Source organism: Suncus etruscus, chromosome 1, assembly GCF_024139225.1.
Source record: "Suncus etruscus isolate mSunEtr1 chromosome 1, mSunEtr1.pri.cur, whole genome shotgun sequence".
NCBI classification, from domain to species: domain Eukaryota; kingdom Metazoa; phylum Chordata; class Mammalia; order Eulipotyphla; family Soricidae; genus Suncus; species Suncus etruscus.
In genome coordinates, this window is record NC_064848.1 from 81,633,307 (window position 1) to 81,657,952 (window position 24,646).

The 24,646-nt window shown below is 47.5% G+C and overlaps 1 protein-coding gene across 4 annotated transcripts in view; it reads right to left on the reverse strand.

Moving 5' to 3' along the window:
- The window catches only part of EPB41L4B (erythrocyte membrane protein band 4.1 like 4B), a 170,332-nt gene that overhangs the window by 122,137 nt on the left and 23,549 nt on the right, over positions 1–24,646 (reverse strand). For all 4 annotated transcript variants that reach the window (XM_049784518.1, XM_049784525.1, XM_049784508.1 and 1 more), the window contains exon 2: positions 685–789. In XM_049784518.1, the coding sequence (XP_049640475.1) occupies positions 685–789 (105 nt within the window). The remainder of the gene's footprint in view (positions 1–684; positions 790–24,646) is intronic.

The window sequence follows — 24,646 nt, forward strand, 5'->3', positions numbered from 1 at the left end:
ACTAAAAAAGAAAAAAACTAAAGGAAAAAAACAAAAACAAGAGAAGGAGGGGGCATTTCCCTCATGTTATTTCTCTTTCCTACTTCCTCCTAAGACATCCCTATGCTGTATCCCCATGTATGGAAACCTCTCCTGACCAAACGCATTCCGAGTACATACATTCAGATTCTTTCTCTCCTGGTCTTCAGCCTTTTCAAAGGTACAAAGTATTGATGCCTTTCACCTGTACCACCCTTTTAATGCAGTTGGAGTTACTACTCTGCAACAGCAATTAACTCACATTGTCCTCCACCAGTTTCAACAATATTGACATATACCATGTTTTTCGCTCTATAAGATGCACCTGACCATAAGACGCACATAGTTTTTAGATAAGGAAAACAAACAAACAAACCCCCCCAAAAAAAACGGTGCAATCTAAGATTTCATCAGAAGACAGCGGCTGAGAACAACAAGCCTGTGAGGCCGAAGTATATTTACAATATGCAGGTCCACAGCTTGTTAAACACATTTACGTAGCTTAAAAAAAAAAAGTTTTAAATATTCATGCTTCAGTTCCAGGAGGCATTTGCTCTATAAAATACACCCCCCATCTCGGAGGTGGGGTGCATCTTATGGTACAAAAAATATGGTAATCAACAGGAAAAGCCAAACTGACCAGATGAAAATGGAAGGAATACATACCGCCACCTGGGAGGAGTCAAGGAACTGGAGACCAAAGTAATCTGTTTCCACCAGATCCAAGTAGTACACAATCTGATCAAACAAATCCTGGCCTTTGGCATATTTCTGGAAGAAAAAGGAAAGAAAGCCATATTGAGCATGTGACACCCGGGAAAAAGGAAACCAGAAACAGAAGAAGCTGGGTGCCTGTGAATGCATATTTTTCTTTCTCAGTCACACCCAGGATATTGCGCTCAAGAGATCTGTTCTGTGCTCAGAGAACACGGCTGGAAGTGCTCTGGAGACCATGTGTGGTGCAAAGGATATACCTGGAGACAAGGCATGCAACTTTCCCCACAGTACTCTCTCCACTCCAATGCACGCATCTTTCAAAATGTAATTTGTTGGATTGAGGAGATGGCTCAGAGAAAAGCTGGAAGACTTGCTTTGCCTGTGGAAGCTTGGCTTCCACTCCTGGCACTTCATAGTTCCTATGGCACTGCTGGGAGTGGTTCCCAAAAATCGCCACATGTAGTCCCCAACCACATTTTTAATCTGCTCTAACATGAGCTGATCCTTAAGCCTAATTAATCATAATTACCAAAAATGACCAAGAATTCAAAGGAATTCAAAACCCAAACAATAACCGACCTCACTGGATGAGGAACCAACATGCTATTTAGTATACTACTATTATTATTTATTATAGATGCTGCTATAGGAGGGGTGGAGCGATAGCACAGCAGGTAGGGCACGCAGCCAACCCAAGTTTGATCCCCAGCATCCTATAAGCTCCCCTGAGCCAGCTAGTAATAATCCCTGATTGTAGAATCAGGAGTAATTCCTGAGCACAGCTGAATGTGGCCCCAAAATGGGAGGAGGGGGGGAAAAGGAGGGGAAAGAGGGAAAGGAGGAGAAGAAAGCAAGGGGTCAGGCTTTGATTTTGAATTTTATAGCCAGCTACAGCTATGGTCCTGGATGACCATCGTAGTTAACAGCACTTTTAACTCATGAGCTAGAGAGATAGTTAAAATTGTTTAGGGGCCAGAGCTATAGCACAGTGGTAGGGCATTTGCCTTGCACGCAGCAGTCCCAGGACAGATCTGGATTTGATCCCCAGCATCCCATATGGTCCCCTGAGCCTGCCAGAAGCGATTTCTGAGTGCAGAGCCAGGAGTAACCCGAGCACCATCAGGTGTGGCCCAAAAAAGCCAAAAACACTTTTTTGTTTATTTAAAGTGCTTGTATTGGGGCCAGACAGCAGGTAGGGAGTTGAACCCAAGCAGATCCAAGTATGACCCCTAGAACCCCATATGGTCCCCTGATCACTGCCAGAAGTGATCCCTAAGTACAGAGCCAGTAGTAATCCCTAAGTACCATAGGAATGTTACCCTAAAACAAAAACTAAAAATAAAGTGCTTGCCTTCTAGACCCATGTACTACATATGGTTCTCTGGCACGACAAGGATAGATCCCTGAGCACAGAGCCAGGAGTAAGGCCTGAGTATTGCTAAATATGATCCCAAAAACTGCCTCCCCAACAACAACTAAAAGGGGGAGGGGAGAAAATACCCGAAGAGCCAGAATACAGAGACAAAGAACATTCATTAATCAAGGCTAGAGGGTTTGTGGGGTGAGCAGGATATTTTTAGAGGTTAATTTATAAAGTTCTAAAATCTATAACAGTGAAAACGTGTAAGAATGAACATGACTAAAAACCAACTATTAGCTATTGCATACACCTCTAAGGCAAACTATATGGTCTAGGAATCTTAACAAAGCTGTCAAGCATAACAGATGGGGGCCAGAGAGATGGCTAAAGGGTTAGAGTACATGCTTTGCACATAGGATCTCTAGCTCTAAATGGCCACACATCCAAAACACGTAATTCTGCAACTATTGATGATGACAGCATTCATGCACTGGGTAGCAGGGACTACTAATGCAATAGAACAAAGCCAGCCTTTTCCCTGGAGAAAAAAACCTAACCACCCCGACTAGAGCCCTGTTTCCACCTTTCTGTTCTTATACAAAATATACAAATCAAAGTTGGGACTGATGTGACCCCTAGATTTGACTGCCATTTGTAGGAAACAGGTCTGTTCTAAGCTACCAGGGGTCTTCGATCAGCATAAGTCAGCCTACGAAAAATTTTACGAACTGTTCAGGACAAACCATCCAGATTTTTTAACAAAGACATGAAAGGGACACCTACAGATTAAGGGACATTAAGGAAAAAACAATAGAACTGAGAGGCTAGAGCAATAGTACAGTAGTTAGGGCACATGCCTAATACAAGCCAAGCCTGGCACCACATGGTCCCTCAAGAATCTCTAGGTGCAACCCTGAAGACTTCCAGTACTCTTGGGGTAGCCTGACAGCATGGAGCCTTGCACCATAGAGCCTTGCACTAAACAAGCTGATTCAGTGGGCTGAGAATCCTTGGGTATCCTAAGCACAGCCTGGGAATCCCTCATGCCCCTCAGCGCCCCTCAATAAAAGGCAGAAATAAACTAGAACGCCTAGGGTTGCATACTTGGGTGACAAAACTTGGGGAAAAGTAATTACAACCAAGCCAAGGTGAATTTGTTGGCAGGGAAGGATGGTGAAGGGAAGGAAGCAGAGAGTTTAGGGTGTGCTGAAACAAGAACTACCAGAGAGAGAAAGGCTGCCACTGGGGCCCAGAGCTCATCAGCATTCCAGAACACTCCTCAGCCCCCATGAGAAATAATTATAGAGGATGAAACAGAAACTAGGAATGTTTCTGTGACAGCATTCAGTTACCAGACTTCCAAAGAGAGAAGTTAGAATTCTACCACCTAAAAACATGTATGTGTTGTATATAGGGGTGGGGTGGGGGAATGAAAAGGAACCCAGGAAATTTGCAAAAAGAAAATTACAGTATGAGGATGGAAAGCCTGAATGGCACTCCTCCCAAATTTTCTTTAATGCTGTTCTTTTAGAAATTGCTGGAACCAAAAGACAGGGCAGAGCTGAAGGTACATGCCTGGCATGCGCCATACCCAGGTTTCATTCCTGGCACCACATGGTCTCCTGAACATAGTCAGTTACATTCATGGAGGCAACCCCGTAGAATGGCTAAGTGTGGTCCTAGATCTTTACAACATTGCCAGGGTGACCCAGGTATTACCAAGCACAGCACAGCCCCAAGCAGCATTGGTCCTCACATCTTCACACTTGACTGAAAATCATTGGTGAAGCTCCCAGATTGTTTTGGGAGATTCTCAATAAACAATCAAAAATTTGAACCAGCTCTGTGTAAGGCCAATGGAGAGGGAGGTTTTCAGTCATCACTACCCCCACCAACACAGCTCCTGGGCACCTTTAAGCACCCTGAGATTCCAAAGCACATACCTGACATCAGGAATCACAGAACTGGAAGCTCCCTGTTGTAACTCAAGAGTTCCTGGGGCCGGGCGGTGGCGCTAAAGGTAAGGTGCCTGCCTTGACTGCGCTAGCCTCGGATGGGCCGCGGTTCGATCCCCCGGCGTCCCATATGGTCCCCCAAGCCAGGAGCGACTTCTGAGCGCATAGCCAGGAGTAACCCCTGAGCGTCACTGGGTGTGGCCCAAAAACCAAAAAAAAAAAAAAAAGAGTTCCTGAGCACCACGTGGGAACCCCCAAAAAGATAAAACAGGGGCCAGAGTAGCACAGCAAGCAGTAGGGCGTTTGCCTTGCACGCAGCCAAATCCAGGATGATCCCGGGTTCAACCCCTGGCATCCCATATGGTCCCCAGAACTCACGAGGAGCGAATTCTGAAAGCAAAGCCAGAAGGAACCCCTGAGTGCTGTTGGGTGTGGCCCCAAAACAAAACAAAAGACAAAATAACAGGCCATTCTGACACGTGTCCTCTGTGCCCACAACAGTCCATCCTCTGGGATGGGGTCTTCTAGTCCCATCCAGGGCTACTGGCCCTATGTTGACACCTATTATCTCAGCAACAGTGTTTCTTTAACGACTTTCCAAGGGGATAGAACCAGTTAGGGAGAGACTTTAGCAGCAGTAAGTGGCAGAATTGGATGACAGGAAGCAACAAATCTGTGGCTTAGTGCAGGATGTGCTGCTCATGTGACCTTCATTCCTAATTCCATCCAATCCCCTCCTACACTTCCACCACTGAACCAATCAAGCATAGTAGACTGGGTACCCTGAAATGCACAGGCTGGTCTATGGCCATATCACCCTGATATGCCTGGCCTCATCCGAAAAGCTGGGGGCTCCCCAAACCCTGCTGGTCTAACTTCCCCCATGGTCACAACTCTGGGAGGCAATTCCACCCTCACGATAAAAGCACTTGTGCATGTGGAGAGAGCAGAGTATCATTTCCAACTGTATTTTCCTGATGCTTTTCTAAAGGGATCTCAGTTTAGGAGAAGTTGAAGAGAGACTCGGAAAGAAGCTTGCAGCGGGTGGCAGGTCCTTCCACTGCACCAAGACCAGGTCCTTTCCTGGCAGACGCCTCACGCAGATGGATTTGAAGCTACGGGCAGTGGGGGTGGGGTGGGCAGACAACGGTTCTTGGTCTCTTCTGCAGAGAGAATGCCTACGGCTCTTGCCAACAGCTCCAGACGAATTAACTAACGAGGAACAGGATGGAGGGGGCCTCAAAACAGAGAGGCCAATGGGTGTCATGGGGACAAAGGAAGAGGCTTGATCAGCCGCTGCTCACTCCTTAGTCCCTAGAGTATCCACTCTGGGATCTAATGCACACACACAGCCAGAACACCCCCATAAACACACCAGGACAACACACATACATAGCCAAGAACACACACACACACACACACACACACACAAACACTTCCTGCTCCTCCTAGCCAAGACCACACATATACCACATACCTCCACAGAGCCAGAACACCCACAATTATGACAGCATACACACATGCCCAAGACCACACACACATACACACACACAAACACACACACAGCCATGACATGTGCCTGCAATCCCCCATAGGAAAACACACACACACACACACACACACACAAACAATCTCCGCCACCAAGCCCCCAGCAAGACCACACATAACACCACACTTCACACAGCCAGCCAGTACTGTGCACAGAAGCACACACACGCACACACATATACATTCACACATGCACATACACCATCACACACACACACACATACACCCTTGTACAGGGTCATGCTGCTGGCTGTCTGACTGACTCCTATCCACATCAAGTGCTTCCTCGGGGTGCTCCTGTCTGTGCAGCATGACTGGCCTGGGATCGCTCAGGTCTCCTGGCTGGGCCGTGCAAAAGCACCAACAGACGGAGCTTTCACACGTGGCAGCCAAAAACCGGGCACAGGCTCATTAAAATCTTCTCAGATGAAGTGAACAAGTGCCCAGGGAACTGGGTGGCCCTCCCAAGGCCGCTTTACCTAAACACAATTTTGAGGCTATTAAGTGAAGTGCTGTCTAGAGGTTACAATAGATGTGTTAATGTGACAACACTGGAAGCTGCTGCTCACTGCCTGGTGTTAACTAGATCTTCCTCTCTGACACAAATATCTACCCAGCTCGCCTCAGCTAGCTGCTGTCTTGGGGCTGGTGGTACAAAGCTGACAGAGTATCTCAATGAAAAAGCTTTCATCCCACAAGTCCTACTTTGAGAACAAAGCACCCTCCCAAATTCTTGAGCTAAGCCAATAGTACTTGTAGTATTATCATGTGTCTCCTTGCCTTTTATTTTATTTTATATTATTTTTGGTTTGGGGGGCATACTGGGCAACACTCAGAGGTTACTTCTGGCTCTGCACTCAGAAATCGCTCCTGGCTTGGAGGACCATATGGGATGCCGGGAATCGAACCAAGTCTGTCTTGGGTCAGGCGTATGCAAGACAAATGCCCTGTCACTGTGCTACCACTCCGGACCCCTCATAGCTTTTTGAAGAGCTGTGGAGAAAGGGTCTCCCAAACAGTGCTCAGGGGGACTGGAGCCACTCCCAGCTGTTCTCTGCAATAGGGCTGGAGGGTGCAATGCTGGGAACCACAAAGGCTACCCAAGAAAGGGCTAGGGGCGACCAGAGCCATACCCAGCAAGGCTCAGGGAGCTCCATGGTGCCAGGGGATGGAACTGGAATCCGACACATAAATGACTTGTGCTCTGACCTCTGTGCTCCACCCCCAGCCCTGCCCCTTCTCTCCTTCAGCAGCACATCCAGCATGTAAAACCTTCCCAAGTCCAGGCCACCATCCCGGTTGGCAGCAACATACCCACAGCTTTGAAGAACTGCCAAGCAATAGATCCCCTACACAGCAGAGCTGAGAGCCACTAGATCATGGAGCGAACCCCTCGCTGCCTGCTTGCTCCTCTTCCTATGCCTGCATCTGAGCGTCTGGTCATGGCAGTTCTTGCAGCTCTGACAGGACCTCAGAGTAATCAAGTTCGTTAAAACTCTGTGCCAAGGCAGAGCACAGTGCGTCAGAGGGAGACCAGGCCAGGACGACAGCTGCCTCTATGGGCCACTCATTCAGATGCCTCCTGAGTCTCCTGCATCCCCCAGCATCCTGCTCCCAGCCCAGACGACAGTCAGGAGCATGTCCATCCCCCTGAGACATGGACCACCAGGACCTTCAGGTACACTGTTGCCCGTCTCCAAGTTCCATGGCTGAACAAAGTTCTGAAAGAATCAAGCCAGGATGCCCATCTGATGCAGTCTTAGGTGTGTCATCAGCCAGAAGGGCCCAGTTTCCCCAGAGGCTTGAAAGGAAATGAGCCGTGGGTGAGGACAGGAGTGCCAAGAACTGAAACAAAAAAGCCCAGCATCGGGCAGCCCCATGAGGGCTGGAGGAGCCCTCTCCTTCAGGCACATGGGGCTACTCTTTGCCAACTGCTTGCCATCCTTGTTCCCACCTTCAGAAAGGCCACATAAGGCAGCAGTTAGCACCCCAGACCTAATCGCTTCTCGGCCTTTTGGCTAAGATCAAGTGTAGCACCCCAGACCTGATATACTCACGCTAAGGTCCTTGAAAGCCTGTCTTGCTCATTTGTAGAATTTCTTCACCCTCAGCCACCAGTCAGGGGGATGGAAGGTTCTGGACCACTTGATGCAGGGACTTAGCACTACCCAGCCACGGGGCATCACCAAAGTCCTGCTCTGATTCTTAGCTCCACTTACCACAGATAAGGGAAGGGTCCTCTGATACCATAAAACTCACTCCTATGTACACCAAAGGTCTGGCCCCTGGTGGCTCTCCTCCTTCACCCCAGCCTGCTTCAGTTAACCTAATCCCCAGGCCACTTTCTAGTAAGCCTGTATTATACTATTTCATTTTGGAGATGGGCCACACTCATCAGTACTCAAGGAACCACTCCTGATGGTGCCTCGGGGATCCTATGCAATGTTGGGGACTGAGTCTAGACCAGCTGAATGCAAGGCAAGTGCTTTAACCCCTGTATTATTCCTCAGATCTCTATTCTGTTTCTGGTCGGAACACCCCCATGTATGCACCCTATTCACCCCAGTCTCTCTTTGCAGACCCCTTGTTCTCGTTTCAGTGAGGCTCAGGGACTATTCTCAGCAAAGTGGGGGGAGGGAATGGGTGAGGGGGCATATGCTTTTCCTATAGTGCTCAGGGAACCTCATGCTGCCAGGAATCAAACCCACAAGGAAGCAAATGCTTCACCCCGAGTTACCGCTCTGTCCCTCTCATATTTGTTCGAACACAGACAAGGACACTGAGCACTAACTAAGGTTTGAGAAATGATCACACTGTGGCCTAGTCTTGAGGTTATTGAAAACTAGATCTTATTAATACAAAAGATTATCAGGGCCTAGAGTTTTACATATATAGTGAAACCAGATTACTGTGGCAATGCTTTCTAAGCTGAAAAGCAGGCTTTTAATTTTGTTCCTGTTATATTTCATCATTTTTATGAAGTATAACTGTCACCCCATACAACATCAGCTATGGATCTAATTTACAAAGTGGTGGGATGAGTTAGAGCATGGAATGGTGAGGGGTGTCTTCTTTTTTTGTTTTGTTTTGTTTGTTTTTTCGGTCACACCTGGTAGCGCTCAGGGGCTACTCCTGGCTCTATGCTCAGAAATCCCCCCTGGCAGGCACAGGGGACCATATGGGATGCCGAGATTCAAACCACCAACCTTCTGCATTCAAGGCAAACACCTTACCTCCATGCTATATATACCCTAGGAACACAAAAACACAATACAAAATTACCTTCTGATATTTACAGTCAAATCAGTCAAATTCGGATCTCTTTTAAGGGAAAAGCCCAGGGGGCCTCAAGCCCCTCTATGTTGCAGAAGCAAAGTATCTCTGTATAAGGTGGTGAAGAGGAGGTGGAGGTAGAGGAGGTGGTGGAGGTGGAGGTGGAGATGGAGGAGGTGGAGGAGGAGGAGGAGGAGGTAGTGGTGGTGGTGGTGGTGGTGGAGGATAGCATGGAGGTAAATGTGGTGGTGGTAGAGGATAGCATGGAGGTAAAGCGTTTGGTGGTGGTGGTGGTGGTGGTGGTGGTGGTGGTGGATAGCATGGAGGTAAGTGTGGTGGTGGTGGAGGATAGCATGGAGGTAAGGCATTTGCCTTGCATGCATTCCGGCATCCCATATGCTCCCCTGAGCCTGAGTGTAGAGCCAGGAGTAACCCCTGAGCACTGCCAGGTGTGACCCAAAAACCAAAAAAAAAATTAAAAAATAAAAAAAAAAAGTGTAGGAACGGGAACATAGTATGCCTGAAAACCCAATGCAAATCATGGTGCCTACATAACAAAGTCAAAAAGACCATTTCAGGGACCGGAGCAGTAGCACAGTGGGTAGGGCATTTGCCTTACATGTGGCTGGCCCTGGCTGACCCAGGTTTGCCCCAGCATCCCATATGGTCCCCCAGCCTGCCAGGAGAGATTTCTGAGCACAGAGCCAGAAGTAACCTGTGAGCACTGCTGGGTGTAGCCCCAAAACAAAAACAAAAGACCATTTCAGAAAGACCAGTTTGCTTTGGGGACTTTTGAAAATCTATGTTGTTCCTCAAAGACAACTTCCATTTGAAGTTCTGAAAGAGCCCAAGGTTAAAGAGCTCTCAGAACTCCAGTTGGGACCAGCAATTGGCTTCCTGGTCAGCAGTTCCCAGAAGGTACTGGCCTCAAGGCCATTGTCAGGTGTTTCTAGGAAGTGCTGGTTGCATGACTACTCACCCTCTCTACCCCCACAACTGCTAACAGGCTAGTTGTTTACGAGTCTTAGTGGAAAATGAAACACACAAACACATGTGTGTTGGCTCTCCCTCTACTGTCATCATATAAAATCATCATGAAACAAACACACACGCACAACACACATCTGAAATGGCAGATAACTCAAAAGGCTTGAGTGTGCACATTTTGCATTCAGAGTTTGAGTTCAATCACTGTTGCTATATGGTCTCATGAGGATTGCTGGGAATGACACCCAAGCACAGAGCTGAAAATAGCTCCCAAGCACCCCCAGATATATCCCTATACCAAAACAAAACCACTCCTCCACCCCCAGATATGTTCGTATAAGGGTGAGCATAAAACTATTTATGGGGCTGAAGTGATAGTACAGCTAATAGGGTATTTGCAACTCTTGGTTGAATTGGATTGAAGTTGGGTTTTCAATCCCCAGCATCCCACATGATCCCCAAGCCTGTCAGACATAATACCGAAGCACAGAGCCAGGAGTAACCCCTGAGCAATGCCCGATGTGGCCCCAAAACAAGATAAACAGAAATATTTACTACGGAATGCCATAAAATGTTATACAAGATTTTCATTACCATGTTACCATGAGTGAGAAATACCTTCTTTGCCATTGGTAAAATTTGGGGATTAAAAAGTGCTGGCAGAGAGAGGCCTTGAAGAAAAATCTGTGATCTGCTGTACTTGAGGCCAGGCCAAACAGTTTCTAAACACACACACACACACACACAAGGGATGTAGCTTGGTGGGAGATCTCTTATCTGTTTTGCATGTGGTAAACTATTTCCATCCCAGCACTGTAAGCAAAAATAAATCTAAAAAATAAAATCCCATTTCCCAGTTGAAGAGGTATTTTTTTTGTTTGTTTTTTGAGGGGCCACACCCAACACACACAACCCTGAGCAGCGCTCATTGGTTACTCCTGGCTATGTGCTCAGAAATAGGTCCTGGCAGGCTCAGGAGACCAAATAGGATGCCGGGAATCGAACCCTGGTCTGTCCTGGGTGGGTTGGCTGCATGCAAGGCAAATGTCTATTGCTGTGCTTCTGCTTGGCCCCTGAATATGCACAATTTATATGCACAAAAGGGACCGACTGAGTAGAGAAGACCAAGTCTGAGTGGGTTTGGACGGCTCCTAAGTGCAGGACCAGTCAGATTCCAGCCTTCCTGATTCTTTGGTGAGTTCACTGAACTTCATTCTACTGCTTCTCTGGCCAGCATATCCCAGTCAGGGCTCCCAGACACTCATTGTACTGCAAACAAGATCTTCTTTAGTCTAATTCTGCACACAGTACTGAAAGGCTGCTTCAAGTATCAGCTCCTATGCGATCCAGAATAGAAACTGGACAACTTAGCCCCAGGATGCAGCAGAGAAATGGGAGGGGGGGGGAGAGAAGGGGCACTCCCCATTCTGACTGGAAAGCTACAGCAGAACAAAAAATGCCAGTGACATGCTCACTTCAAGTGAGCACAGACACCAAGACACCATCAGGACGGGGAACAGCCACAGTATGGGAAGCTCCTGGAAATCCAATTCTGGTAAACAGAGCACATGTTATTAATTTCCGGGCTTGCCTGGCTAGCAATCTCTTGGAAATCAGAGGAAGCAACAGAAACGACTGTCCTTCATTTTGATCTACCAGGAAGTACGAACAAATTCCCAAGGCAGCGACTGTCATCTTAGGGTGAGCTCATCCATGGAAGAGGAGCTGTGGAGGGGACCCCCACCCACAGTAACCAGTCTCCACCCACCAACAGGAATGGGCTCCCCACAGTGCAGATGTCAGGTGGAAACCATCACTCTAGACTCAGAGATCAACACAGAAGGAGGTGGCAAAGGCCTCAGCCCTGATCCCAGAAGACACATCTCTTCGATCAGGATGCATTACTGTCGCAGCACAGGTTCTGGTTCATTCCTCTCCCCTCACAGCACAGCAGAGAAAATGAAACATGCCATAGGCCGAGATTTTAGGGAATCAAGAACCTACATTTGTCTCCTAGGAACCCCTATCTGAGTCTGCCTAATTCTAGTGACTCAACAGTACGAGAGAGAGAGAGAGAGAGAGAGAGAGAGAGAGAGAGAGAGAGAGAGAGAGAGAGAGAGAGAGAGAGAGAGAGAGAGAGAGAGAGAGAGAGAGAGAACACATGCGCTCATATTTGGAAACTACTCGATCCTGAGAACCCTAAAATCCTTCCCCCCAACTCTTCAAATAATGTTTCCCATCCTCAAAAGGACACTCCAGGGCAGAGAGATGGCTCAATAGTAGAGGACTTGCCTGACACGAGCATAGCCCTGGGTTCAAGCCCAGCCCCACAAAAAGCAAAGAGAAAAGAAAGATGAACAGAGTTCTATACTAAGTTCCTTTCCACAGGGAGGGGAGGGGAGAAGAGTGGAGAGGAAAGGGAGGGATGGGAAGGGGAAGGGAAGGTATAGGAGGGGAGGAGAGGGGAGGGGTGGGGAGGGAAGTGGAGGGGAAGGGGAAGAGAAGGGGAAGGGGAGGGGAAGGGAAGGGGAGGGGAGGGGAAGGGAAAGTATAGGAGGGGAGGAGAGGGGAGGGGTGGGGAGGGAGGGGGAGGGGGAGGGGAGGGGAAGGGGAAGAGAAGGGGAAGGGGAGGGGAAGGGAAGGGGAGGGGAGGGGAAAGTATAGGAGAGGAGGAGAGGGGAGGGGGAGGGGAAGGGAAGGGGAGGGGAAGGGGAAGAGAAGGGAAGGGGAGGGGAAGGGAAGGGGAGGGGAGGGGAAGGGAAAGTATAGGAGGGGAGGAGAGGGGAGGGGAGGGGAGGGGAGGGGAAGGGAAGGGGAGGGGAAGGGGAGGGGAGGGGAAGGGAAGGGGAAGGGAAGGGGAGGGGAAGGGAAAGTATAGGAGGGGAGGAGAGGGGAGGGGTGGGGAGGGAGGGGGAGGGGGGAGGGGGAGGGGGAGGGGGAGGGAAGGGGAGGGGAGAGGAGGGGAAGGGAAGGGAAGGGGAGGGGGAGGGGAGGGGAAGGGAAGGGGAGGGGGAGGGGAGGGGGAGGGGAACGGGAGAAAAGGGAAGGGGAGGGAAGGGGAGGGGAGGGGAGGAAAGGGGAAGGGAAGGGGAGGAGAGGGGAGGGGAGGGGAGGAAAGGGAAGGGGAGGGAAGGGGAGGGGAGGGGAGGGAAGGGAAGGGAAGGGAAGGGAAGGGAAGGGAAGGGAAGGGAAGGGAAGGGAAGGGAAGGGAAGGGAAGGGAAGGGAAGGGGGCCAGAGAGCACAGCACGAGGGCATTTGCCTTGCATGTAGCTGACCCAGGATGGACGGTGGTTCGATTCCGGGCATCCCATATGGTCCTCCAAGCCTGCCAGGAGCAATTTCTGAGCTCAGAGCCAGGAATAATCTCTGATTGCTGTCAGGTGTGACCCAAAAACCAAAAAAAAAAAAAAAAAAGGAAATAAGCATCGACAGCATTTGTTGAAGGAACTCAGTGAAGTGCTTAGGGGCCAATACCACCAGGCACACTGTACCATACTCTCTGACTAACAGGGACATTGACAAACTGATAAGTTCCCTGACACACTGCCAAACCTGCTTTGAATCCTGGCACTACCTAAGATCCTCTGGTAGGAGTGATCCCTGAGCACAAAAGGAGGAATAAGCGCTCAGCACAGGCAGGTGTGGCCCAAGCCTTCCCTCATCCTACCCCTTTCAAAAAAAAGCCAGCACCATGGAGACTTGAATAGTTCTTAGTGACAAATAAAGAACTATCAAGGTGTTGTTCTTCAAAGGGGAGTGTTTACCTGGCATGAAGCTTCTGTCCTCTCCCTGAATCTGGAAGAGCTTGGCTCCACCTCCACCAATAGAATGAGGTGTTTTGTGATTGAGGCAAGATGCTTACACAAGGGGCCTCAAAATAACAATCATGCATAACCCAAAACAACCGAGAACATAGTTTCTATGGGCGCACACAAAAGATTTGATCAGTGTGACTACTTTCAGTAAGTAAAAACAAGTTTCTTAGGAAATCTCCATACTATGATAACTTAGGTATCACTTGCTTGGAATCAAAGATGTAGGATGATAAATATAAATTGTTTTGTTTTGTTTTGGGGCCATACCCGGTGATGCTCAGGGGTTACTCCTGGCTATGTGCTCAGAAATTGCTAATGGCTTGGGAACCATATGGGACGCCATATGGGACACCAGGGGATCAAACCCCAGTCCATCCTAGGTTAACACGTACAAGGCAAACGCCCTACTGCTTGCGCCACCACCCCAGCCCCAATAAACATAAATGTTTTGAAACTTTTTTCAGATAAAGTTAAATTTTAAAACTGTCCACTACTGAGGGGCAGAGCAATAGAACAGCAGATGGGGCATTTGCCTTGCACATGACCAACCCTGGTTTGATCTCAGGCTTCCCATATGGTCCCCTGAGCCTGCCAGGAATGATTTCTGAGTACAGAGCCAAGAGTAACCTCTGGGTGCTGTTTGGTGTGGCCCCAAAACAAAAACAAAACAAACTAAACAAAAAAGTTCTCTACAGTGCCTAAGAACCAGTCAACTGTCAACAGAACTGACCTTATTATGGTGGTAGAGTGTAAAATAAAAATAAAATAAATCCATGCATTGGGTGAGACTGCCCTAGGCACCATGTTTTTAACCCCTCAGCAGGACAGGTCTGATGAAGCAGGGTAGTGGCAGAAAAATAATACGCCAAGCCAGTGAATTAAAGTTTCACTGGAGTTAGTCTGCTTTTTGCCTCATGGCCTTTCTCTGCCATGTGCTTCCTATGTCATATGCTTGGTTTCTCTCTTGCACCCAAAGCCAAACCCCCTTTCTTTATTTCCAGAACCCCACTTACCAAGGTGTGGGAAGGTCCTGTAATCTAGGTGGGCTTTTACATACCAAAAGAAGGGGTTAGGGAAATAGGAAGTTGAGGGAAGGATTCACTTTAAAGTGGAGGAAGAGGACTGATGGACAGTGTGATGTTGGACCACTGTATACATAAAAGCTACCACTAATGATAATGTAAACCATGGAGCCTAAAATTAAAAAATAATTAACAAAATAAACTTTTTTGAAGGCCACTCTGTTTTATTTTGTCTTTTCCCAAGAGTGTTTAAAGGCTACTCCAGGCTTGATGTTCAGAGGACCAATGCAGTGCCAGGGATCTCACTCAGCCTCCTGAATGCAAAGCATGCACTCTAGCCTGCTGAGCTATCTCTGCTGCCCAAAGCCACTAATGCTTTTTTAAAGGACATTAAAATTGAGAGCCTGAATGTCAGAAACTACCCTACTCCACATTCATCAACTACACATTAAGAAGACAAAAAACCTGAGGCCAGGGAGACAGCTGACCAGAGCACGTGCTTTGCATGTGAGCCAGGGGTTTGATCACCTGCACTGTGTGGTCCCCCTAGCACCAACCGGTATGGGGAGGGGGAAAAAAGAAATATAACAAGCTACACTAAAAATAAGGGGAGATACAATACAAAGAGACATATTTAATAAATGCAATATGAGGGCCCGGAGAGATAGCTCAGCGGCGTTTGCCTTGCAAGCAGCCGATCCAGGACCAAAAGTGGTTGGTTCGAATCCCGGTGTCCCATATTGTCCCCTGTGCCTGCCAGGAGCTATTTCTGAGCAGACAGCCAGGAGTAACCCCTGAGCAACGCCGGGTGTGGCCCAAAAACCAAAAAAAAAAAAAAAAAAAAAATAATGCAATATGAAGTATATTGTTGGCTCCTTATTCAAACAAAACAACATAAATGTTTTGAGGTACCCAGAAAAACTGAAAAAATTAAACAAACGTTATAAATTTGTTATTAGAAGACAATAAGAAATTACTGTGCATTTTGTTGAGATAATAATAGGATAGTAGGGGCCGGAGAGATAGCATGGAGGTAAGGCGTTTGCCTCTCATGCAAAAGGTCATCGGTTCGAATCCCGGCGTCCCATATGGTCCCCCGTGCTCGCCAGGAGCGACTTCTGAGCATGGAGCCAGGAGTAACTCCTGAGCACTGCCGGGTGAGACCCAAAAACCAAAAAAAAAAAAAAAAAAAAAAAAAAATAATAGGATAGTGGAGATAATCTGCTTCTTTATATAGAGCTCTCTATCTCTCTCTAATCTATTGATCCATCAAGAGATACCTGATCTGGGAGTTGCTATAAATTATCTAGAAAAATAGTAAGAAGTAGCCATTGTATGTCTGAGTTTCATCATTACTGTTTTCCTTGGAGGATTTTAAGTCCCCCTTAATGTGCCCAGCACCCCATAAGATCTCTAAGCCCTCTAGAAGTGAACTCAGAGCCAGGAGTAAGCCCTGAGCACTGCAGGATATGCAAACCCTTCCCAATTATAAATGCATGGATCTGGGAATTGGAGGCTATCAGCATGTCTGTCCTGAGATTGGCCTTGGACAATTCTAAAAAGAGGAAGACTATGCCCACAGCAAAGGCAAAGTGCTAGCAGATACAGAGATGCCTGGCTCCAAGCTGCTGCTGATTGGTTTTCTCCCGTGTTCATAAAAGCAAAAAGCAACACACACCGATGTCTATATGCAAACCAGAACCTCCCTGAGACCTGAAGCTCCAGTTCACGCCCACAGCACCATCCATGGTGCAGCAGATAAAGGCATTACTGCACTTTGCTCCATTTCACAAATGGCTGATAGTAAGCAAGAATAAGCAGCAATGAAAGCTCCATTTTCTCTACTCTGAATCCCAAAGCTAAACATTCTACCTTCATTCACTGCATGGAAATAACCATTTCCTCCCTTAGAAAGCTGTCAAAGGGGGACTGAAGAGATAGTACAGTGGGTGAAGTGCTTGCCTTATATATGATCCCTGGCAACCTATATGGTCCCCTGAGCACTGTCAAGAATGATTCCTGGGTGCAGAACTAGGAGTAACCCCTAAGCACTACAGTGTGGCCCAAAAACAGGAGGGGAGGGGAGGGGAAGAAAAAGGAGGGGAGGAGAGGGGAGGGGAGGAGAGGGAGGGAAGGTGTCAAGAGACACAGAAGTGACACTTCTTTTACAACCCAGTAGCATGAAAAAGTTTGAGATGAGACAGAACAAGCTTCTTTTTTTTTTTTTATTTTGGTTTTTGGGTCACACCCGGCAGTGCTCAGGGGTTACTCCTGACTGTCTGCTCAGAAATAGCTCCTGGCAGGCACGGGGGACCATATAGGACACCGGGATTCGAACCAACCACCTTTGGTCCTGGATCGGCTGCTTGCAAGGCAAACACTGCTGTGCTATCTCTCTGGGCCCCAGAACAAGCTTCTTAATAGATATTGCTGAATGTCCAGTCCTACTCTGCTTCTACATTACCTTTGAAAGTTCTAGAATCAGTTCTGTTGAATGCCTCAAGGTAAAGACTGGGTAACTTTGACCCTGAGACCAGACTCATTGTCTTTCCTGAAACCATCTTGAAAAGTCTTTAATTTTTAAAGTTTTAAACTGTATTAAAGAGTCATGACTTGCAAAACTATTGACAACTGAGTTTTAGACATATAATGTTCTAGCACCAATCCTAACAACAATGTTCACTTCCTCACCAGCGTTCCCAAACTCCCTCCCATCACCCAGCCTGCAACCCTGCCGGGCACATTATAAAGTTTGGTTGTTGTAGTTTGGATCTCATGCCTTCAGCATCGTTAAATCTGTGGCTTGTATTATTCCCACAGTATGACATACCTCAGCCCCCTGATACCTGTTCCCATTATATCCTTCTTCATCTTCTTACTTCTCCCTCTGACTTCTTTCCTTCTCCTCCCTGTTCGTTCTTTATAGTTTCTCAAGATGGAAACAGAAAGGCAAGGCCAGCATTTCCACTTCAGAAATGTTAAGAACGAAGATGCACACCCCACCCCCAAAATGCCAGAGCTCTGTATTTTAAAACACCAAGTTATAAAAAGTGCTTTGTTTGGGAAAAAATGTATTTGACTTTTTGTTTTGGGAGATATAGGAAGGGAGTGAGAAAGACCAGGAGAAAAGAAAATGAAACAAATTTGTGCCTGACTAAACAAGAACACACAATTAAAATGATGGATGTTTTTGTGCCAGAGGTTGAAGTTGAAACAAGCTTCTGGAAGAAGGGTGCCCTGAAAGTAAATTGCCAAATTGCTTTTCTTTTTTTTTTTTTTTTTTTGCAGCTAGAATAGCAGTCTGGGATTCTGTGCCTTTCTAAGCAAGTAGTTTGCACATAGAAGTATGCAGCCATGTCCTGAGCAAGCTAGGCGAGAAACATAAACAGAAAGAACTTTAGGTGAAGCCTGGGTGTCCATCCACCCAACAATCTTGGAAAAAAATTACACTGTCATTAGAAGCTTCCCTAACAACCCTTTCTCTGGAGCCCTTCAGAGCTTGGTTTGTAGAAACTTCTAAAAAAACGCTGTGAAGAAGCAGTCGGAGACACCCAGCTCTGTTACTCAGCTCAGGCTGAGTGAAAAATCAGGGTACTTCTTACAAGGGAAGGTGACAGTTTTAGCAGAACTCCATCCCAGGATTTGCCCACAGGACATTTCCATTCAGACAGCACTGTCATTGCCAGGAGATAAAAAAAAAAAAAAATGAAGGTTAAGGGACCAGGGCCAGTTATCGGCTGAATTATAAACCTTGCTGTCCCCCAATTCAGAGACTGAAACTTGATCCTAAGCACCCTGTGTGTGCCAGTGTCCAGGAATAAGTCTCTAAAAGGAGGTTAGAATGAGTTTGAGGGTGTGCCCTGATTCACTCTGACTAATGTGCTAGTAAAATAGCTCCCTGGGGAGCCAGCTTGGGGTACTTGTGAAAAGACCATGTGACTGCAGAGGAAGAATCAAAATCTAGGGGTTTGGAGCCACAGTTGAGCAGTGAGAGTGCTTGCCTTGCATGTAGCTGACTGGGTTTGATCACTAGCATCCAGGATGGTCCCCTAAGCTTTGCTGAGCACAGACCTGGAGTAAACTCTGAGTACTGTTGGTTATTCCCCCAAAAAGAAATAAGCTAGAAGGTGTGCCCACCCAAAAGAAAAAAATAAAAGAATAAGCTAGAGGGTGGATAGGGTGGTCACCTGGAGGCCACAGAAAGAAGTCAGGAAACCACAATACAGGCACCTGCAGCTGAGACTAGTAACCTCTTGTACTAGGAGTTAACGCATTTCTCCTACTGAGCCACCAGATCTGCAGCACTCCCCACAGCAGTCAGTGGCACATGCAGAAGGCAGGTGAGAAGCAGGCTCCACGTACAAGCATCATAATCCCAACTGGACCCTACGGGGAATGGGCCTACTTCCTGACTGCAGAACAGAGGGAATCTCCCCACCCCACCACACACACATTCATACCCCTATCCCAGTGAGTGATCTTCAGAGAGAGGATTCAGGCAGGAACAATGGACCACAGGCAAAGCTCACAAGCAAAGGACACCAGGATTCTACATCTATTTATTTATTTTGTTTATTTTGGTTTGGGGGCCACACACAGCGGCGTTCAGGGGTTACTCCTAGCTCTGCACTCAGAAATCACTCCTGGCAGGCTCTGGGGACCATATGGGATGCTGGGAATCGAACCCGGATCTGTCCCAGGTTGGCTGCATGCAAGGCAAATACCCTACCGCTGTGCTATCTCTGGCTCATATTTATTTACTTATTTTTAATTAAATATTCTTTATGATTAACACTTTTTGTTTGTTTGTTTGTTTGTTTTTTGGGCCACACCCGGCATTGCTCAGGGGTTACTCCTGGCTGTCTGCTCAGAAATAGCTCCTGGCATGCACGGGGGACCATATGGGACACTGGGATTCCAACCAACCACCTTTGGTCCTGGATAGGCTGTTTGCAAGGCAAACACCGCTGTGCTATCTCTCCGGGCCCATATTAAAAAACTATGGTTTACAAAGATATTGATAGCTGAGTTTTGGGCATATAATATTTGAACATCAATCCCAGCACCGTGCCAACTCCTATCACTAGTGCTCCCATACTCCATAGTCAATCTCCTCTGATCCCACTCCCCTGCCTGTCTTGGGAGGTATATTACAAAGTTTTACAAAGTGGTTGCAGCTTAGATTTCATGTTTTCGGTGTTAATGAATCTCAGGCTTTGGTTATACTGGTGATGTGGGAGGGTGGAACACCACTATATATCCAAAAGATTCAACTCTTGTTTTGTTTTGTCTTGTCTTGGGACCACACGCGGCAGCACTCAGGGACTCGGGTTACTTCTGGCTCTGTACTCAGAAATCACTGTTGGCAGGCTCGGGGGACCATATGGGATGCCGGAGATCAAACCCGGGTCGGCAGCATGCAAGGCAAACACCTCCCCACAGTGCTCTAGTCCCAGGACTCAACTCTTAAATCTCCCATCTCACCCTCAGGGAGGGAATCTGCCCAGGGCTCCCCAGGATGGAAATAAATGAGGAGCCCTGTTCCCAACAGTCAAGTTCCTTGAATCCCACCTAAGTCAGTATTATATAGAACATGAACCCAGTAAGCAAATAAGCCCAGTTCATTTATCAGGAAACCTTTCAAAGGCTAAGACACAGACACGACCCTTCTGTCTAGGTACTTGATCTATGTTTGGAAGCTGCTGGAAAGGGCCAATGCGTGAAGAGGCACATCACACATCTCTCTGGATCTACAGCCATCTCCGTCAGGTAGTAAGCTGCCCTCACTGATCATTTATTGGAAGTATAATAAATTAAACTGTCTTTTTATAGGTGGCCTTTACAGTTGCATTTTTCTGCCTTCTGCCTCTTCTTTTTCTTTTCCTTTTGTGTGTGTGTGTGTGTGTGTGTGTGTGTGCGCGCGCGCGCGCGCTTATCAGTAGCCTTTTTCTAAAAAAAAAAAAAAAAAAAAAAAGTCTTCCTAGAAGGCAGAGACTAATGCTCAGATGGAAAAAAGAGCTGCTGCTTCCAGCTCATCCAGAGAAAGCTTCAGAGCCATGCATTAACAGGATCAAGATCCTTTCTCTGGGGTCGTCATTGTAAGCACTAACTGTAAACAGAAGCCTGAGTCTACCCAGCAGAAAGTCATCCTTTAATTAAGCCTGTTGACTAAGGAACAAGTTTTCCCATCATATGGCCATTTAAAGAATTGTTTATTTGGGGTGTGGTCACACCTGGCAGTGCTCAGGGCTTATTCCTGGCTCTGTGCTTAGGGATCACTCCTGATAGTGCTCCCAGGAAACTATACAGTGTCCAGGGATTAAACCTGGGTCAGCTGTGTGCAAGTCAAGCACCTAGCTCACTGTACTATCTCTCAGCCTCATCTATGCATTTTAAAAAGCAATGATCGGGGCCAGAGCTATAGCACAGCAGGTAGGACATTTGCCTTGCATGCAGCGAACCTGGGTTCAATCCCCAGCATTTCTTATAGTCCCCCGAGCCTACCAGGAGTGATTTCTGAGTGCAGAGCCAGCAGTAGCCCCTGAGCACCTCCAGGTGTGATCCAAAAACAACAACAACTACAACAACAAAAAGCTATGACTGAATTTAGAGAGCTAGTACAGGGGTTAAGGTTGCTTGCAAGACCGACTCTAAATCGATCGATCCCTGGCAATGCACAGAGCCAAGAGTAACCCCCATCCCACCCCCAAAATAAATAAGCAACACCTGAAGCAAAGTACAAACATGAACTAGTCATATCCCAGATTGTCACTTTAAATTGGGAGATGCATGGGGCCGGAGAGATAGTAGGGAGGTAAGGTATTTGCCTTGCATGCGGAAGGACAATGGTTCGAATCCCGACATCCCATATGGTCCCCTGTGCCTGCCAGGAGTGATTTCTGAGCATAGAGCCAGGAGTAATCCCTGAGCACTGCCGGGTGTGACCCAAAAAAAAAAAAAAAAAAAAAAAAAGAAAATAAATAAATAAAATGGGAGACTCAGTAGGAAATCATTTACAGAACTAAACACACAGACACGAACGACAATGTCTTAACATCTCAATAACCAGGAGGCAGGTCTAAGGCAACCCCGATCTCCCCAAGTCTAAGCAGCACTAAATCTGCTGGATTAGTCAGAACTTCTGAGCCATTTCCATAGGTACCTTCCCCCACCCCACACCTAAGATTTCCACTGAATTGGACAAGCATGCCCCAACCCTCAAACCAGCTTAGGGGCCAGCAGAAGGGAAAAGCAGAAGAAAGCACACTCTGGGTACCTCTGACACCCACAGATAGGTTTTGAGGGGAAGGACTCCTGCTGGCTGCTATACCCTAAGGGGCAGAATGTACCAGAAGAGAGGTCAGAAGAGGTGGTGGTAGGAGAGGAGGTGGTAGGGAGCAGGTACCCACAGATCAAGCCAACTGACATTCTCTGAGAATTCTGGTCTTCCCAGTATATTTTTAAAGTTTTCTTCGTTTTTTTTGTTTTTGTTTTGGGGCCACAACTGGTGATGCTCTGGGGTTACTCCTGGCTCTACACTCAAAAATTGCTCCCGGTTCGGGGGACCACATGGGATGCCAGGGATCAAAGCCAGGTCTGTCCTGGGTCGGCCATGTCCAAGGCAAACACCCTACCGCTGTGCGATTGCTATGATTGTGATCTAGGTTAGAATCATACAGAAGATATTTTATGATTGCAAAGCCATGACTCCTGCTTTTCCTGGAACCACTAGACCTCCTTCCCTCTGAGACCTTTTCAAACACCCTACAAACTTCACTCTTTTTAGGGGTTTTTTTGGCCACACCCAACAGTGTGTGGTGGTGCTCTGGGGTCATTCCGGGAGGTGTGTGGGGGACCATATGGCATGCCGGAGATTGGCCTTATGCAAGGCAAACACTCTACCTGCTGTGCTATCCCACAAACTTCACTTTTGAAAAGGAAAATGCTAGTGCCTTTGTCAGAGAGAGAAATGTCTGCCACAGAGTCAGGTGGGGGAGGGGCAGAAACTGGGGACACTTGGGGTAGAAAATGTGCTCTGGTGAAGGGATGGGTGTTGGAACATTGTATGACTAAATCTCAATCATAAACAACTTTGTTAACTGTGTGAGGTGAGTAAATAAAAATTTTTTTAATTAAGAACAAAGATAAGGGTCCAGAGTGATAGCACAGCAGTAGGGCGTAGGGCATTTTCCTTGCACACAGCGGATCCAGGATAGACGGTAGTTCGAATCCCAGCATCCTATATGGTCCCCCAAGGCAGGAGCGATTTCTGAGAGCATAGCCAGGGGTACACACACACACACACACGCACACACACGCACACACACACAGTATTTTTCAGGGCCATACACAATGCTGACCTGGGGTACCAGTGCTTGAAGAATAGAGTCACCCCACTGGTGCTGAAATTAAGGGCATGCAGGACCAGGAATCAAACCCAAGGCCTCATACAAGCTAGACAAGTGTTCAACACTTGAACCAACTCCCTACTCCCCCTAATTTACTTTTTACACACCCCACCAGGGAACACTCCCAAGCGTCTCAGGGTTGCAGGAGCCACTTTCAACAATTCTTAGTCAACTGAGTATAAGGATGCAGCAGTAGAGTCACCTCACTGATGCTCTGGGGACTCAAGGGCCATACCCAATAATGCTGGGGTGAGGGGAGCGTGTCGATCTGAGACTCAAACCCAGGTCATGAATATGCCAGGCAAGCTCATGGCTCAGCCTTGAACTATCTCCCGGCCCTTCGGGGTTACTTTTTAACTAGGGCATGACATATATCAAATAGAAGCGGTGTAATCAGTCAGACGTGGGCCCATGCAAGGGCTTATCTGAAGTGAAATATCTGTGCAACCAACATCCAAGTCAGAACAGGAAACATTCGGCTGGAGAGATGGTACAATTGATAGGCTACTTACTTGCCCATAGTCAACCCAGGTTCAATTCCCAGTATCCTATAAGGTCCTCTGAGCCTGCCAGAAGCCCTGAGCACCACTGAGAATCGGGAGCATTTTCAGCCCAAGAGCACTGCTCCGTGTGTTCCCTCCTATTCCACAGGGAGCCCAGATTCCCATCAATGTGCAGACAGATGCAAAGTGCAGACACAGGGCAGGGCATGCGGCAGTCACGGGGGTGGGGGGGAGTACTGTCTAGTCCACAGAAGACCCTTATCACTGAACAAAGGCAGGCAGGTGGCACTTTACAACTCCTACCAGCAGCAAAGACCTAGGTGAATTCACTCAGCCATACACTCCCTGTACGGGAAATGAGGAGTCAGAGATAGGATGGGGCCAGGGCCTTCGGGAGTTGTCAGGGCAAAGTCCCACCAGAGGCTGCAGGTGCATTTCAGGATCAAAGCAACAGCAAAAGGGCAGGGGACAAAAGGACAGGGGTGGTGGCAGGTACAGGTGGCAGAAAGCCCAAGTTCAATGCCTGTGGCTACAAGGAGGCACCAAGTAAGGCAGCCCCAGGAGCCACTGTGGAGCGAAGCTGCTCCAGAGGTAACACCTAGTTGCAGAGACAAAAACCAATTAGGAGCTGCTCCTCTTCCTCTTAGCCCTTCCCAGAACTGATATTCTCACCAGATAAAAACCAGAATCCCAGACTTGGTTGAGGATACCACACAACTTTGAGGTGCCACTAGGACCTTGCTGGGAGTTAGTAATGGTAGGGCCACCGGAATGGCATTCGGCATGAGGTTGATGCTAGGATCAAACTCATGACTGATGATGATGGACATCTGGCTGCACGGCAGGTGCTCTGCCAGTTCCCAACCCACTTCCCCAGACCCCAAGTGCACTTCCTCTTCAAAAATGATTTTATTATTAATTTTGAATAAAAACAAAGTCAAACACCTGTCACTCCACTTCTATAATGATCAACATCCTGTATCATCTTTTCCTCTGCTCTCTCCTCCCCTAGTCCCCCATACTGCTATTTTTTTACATA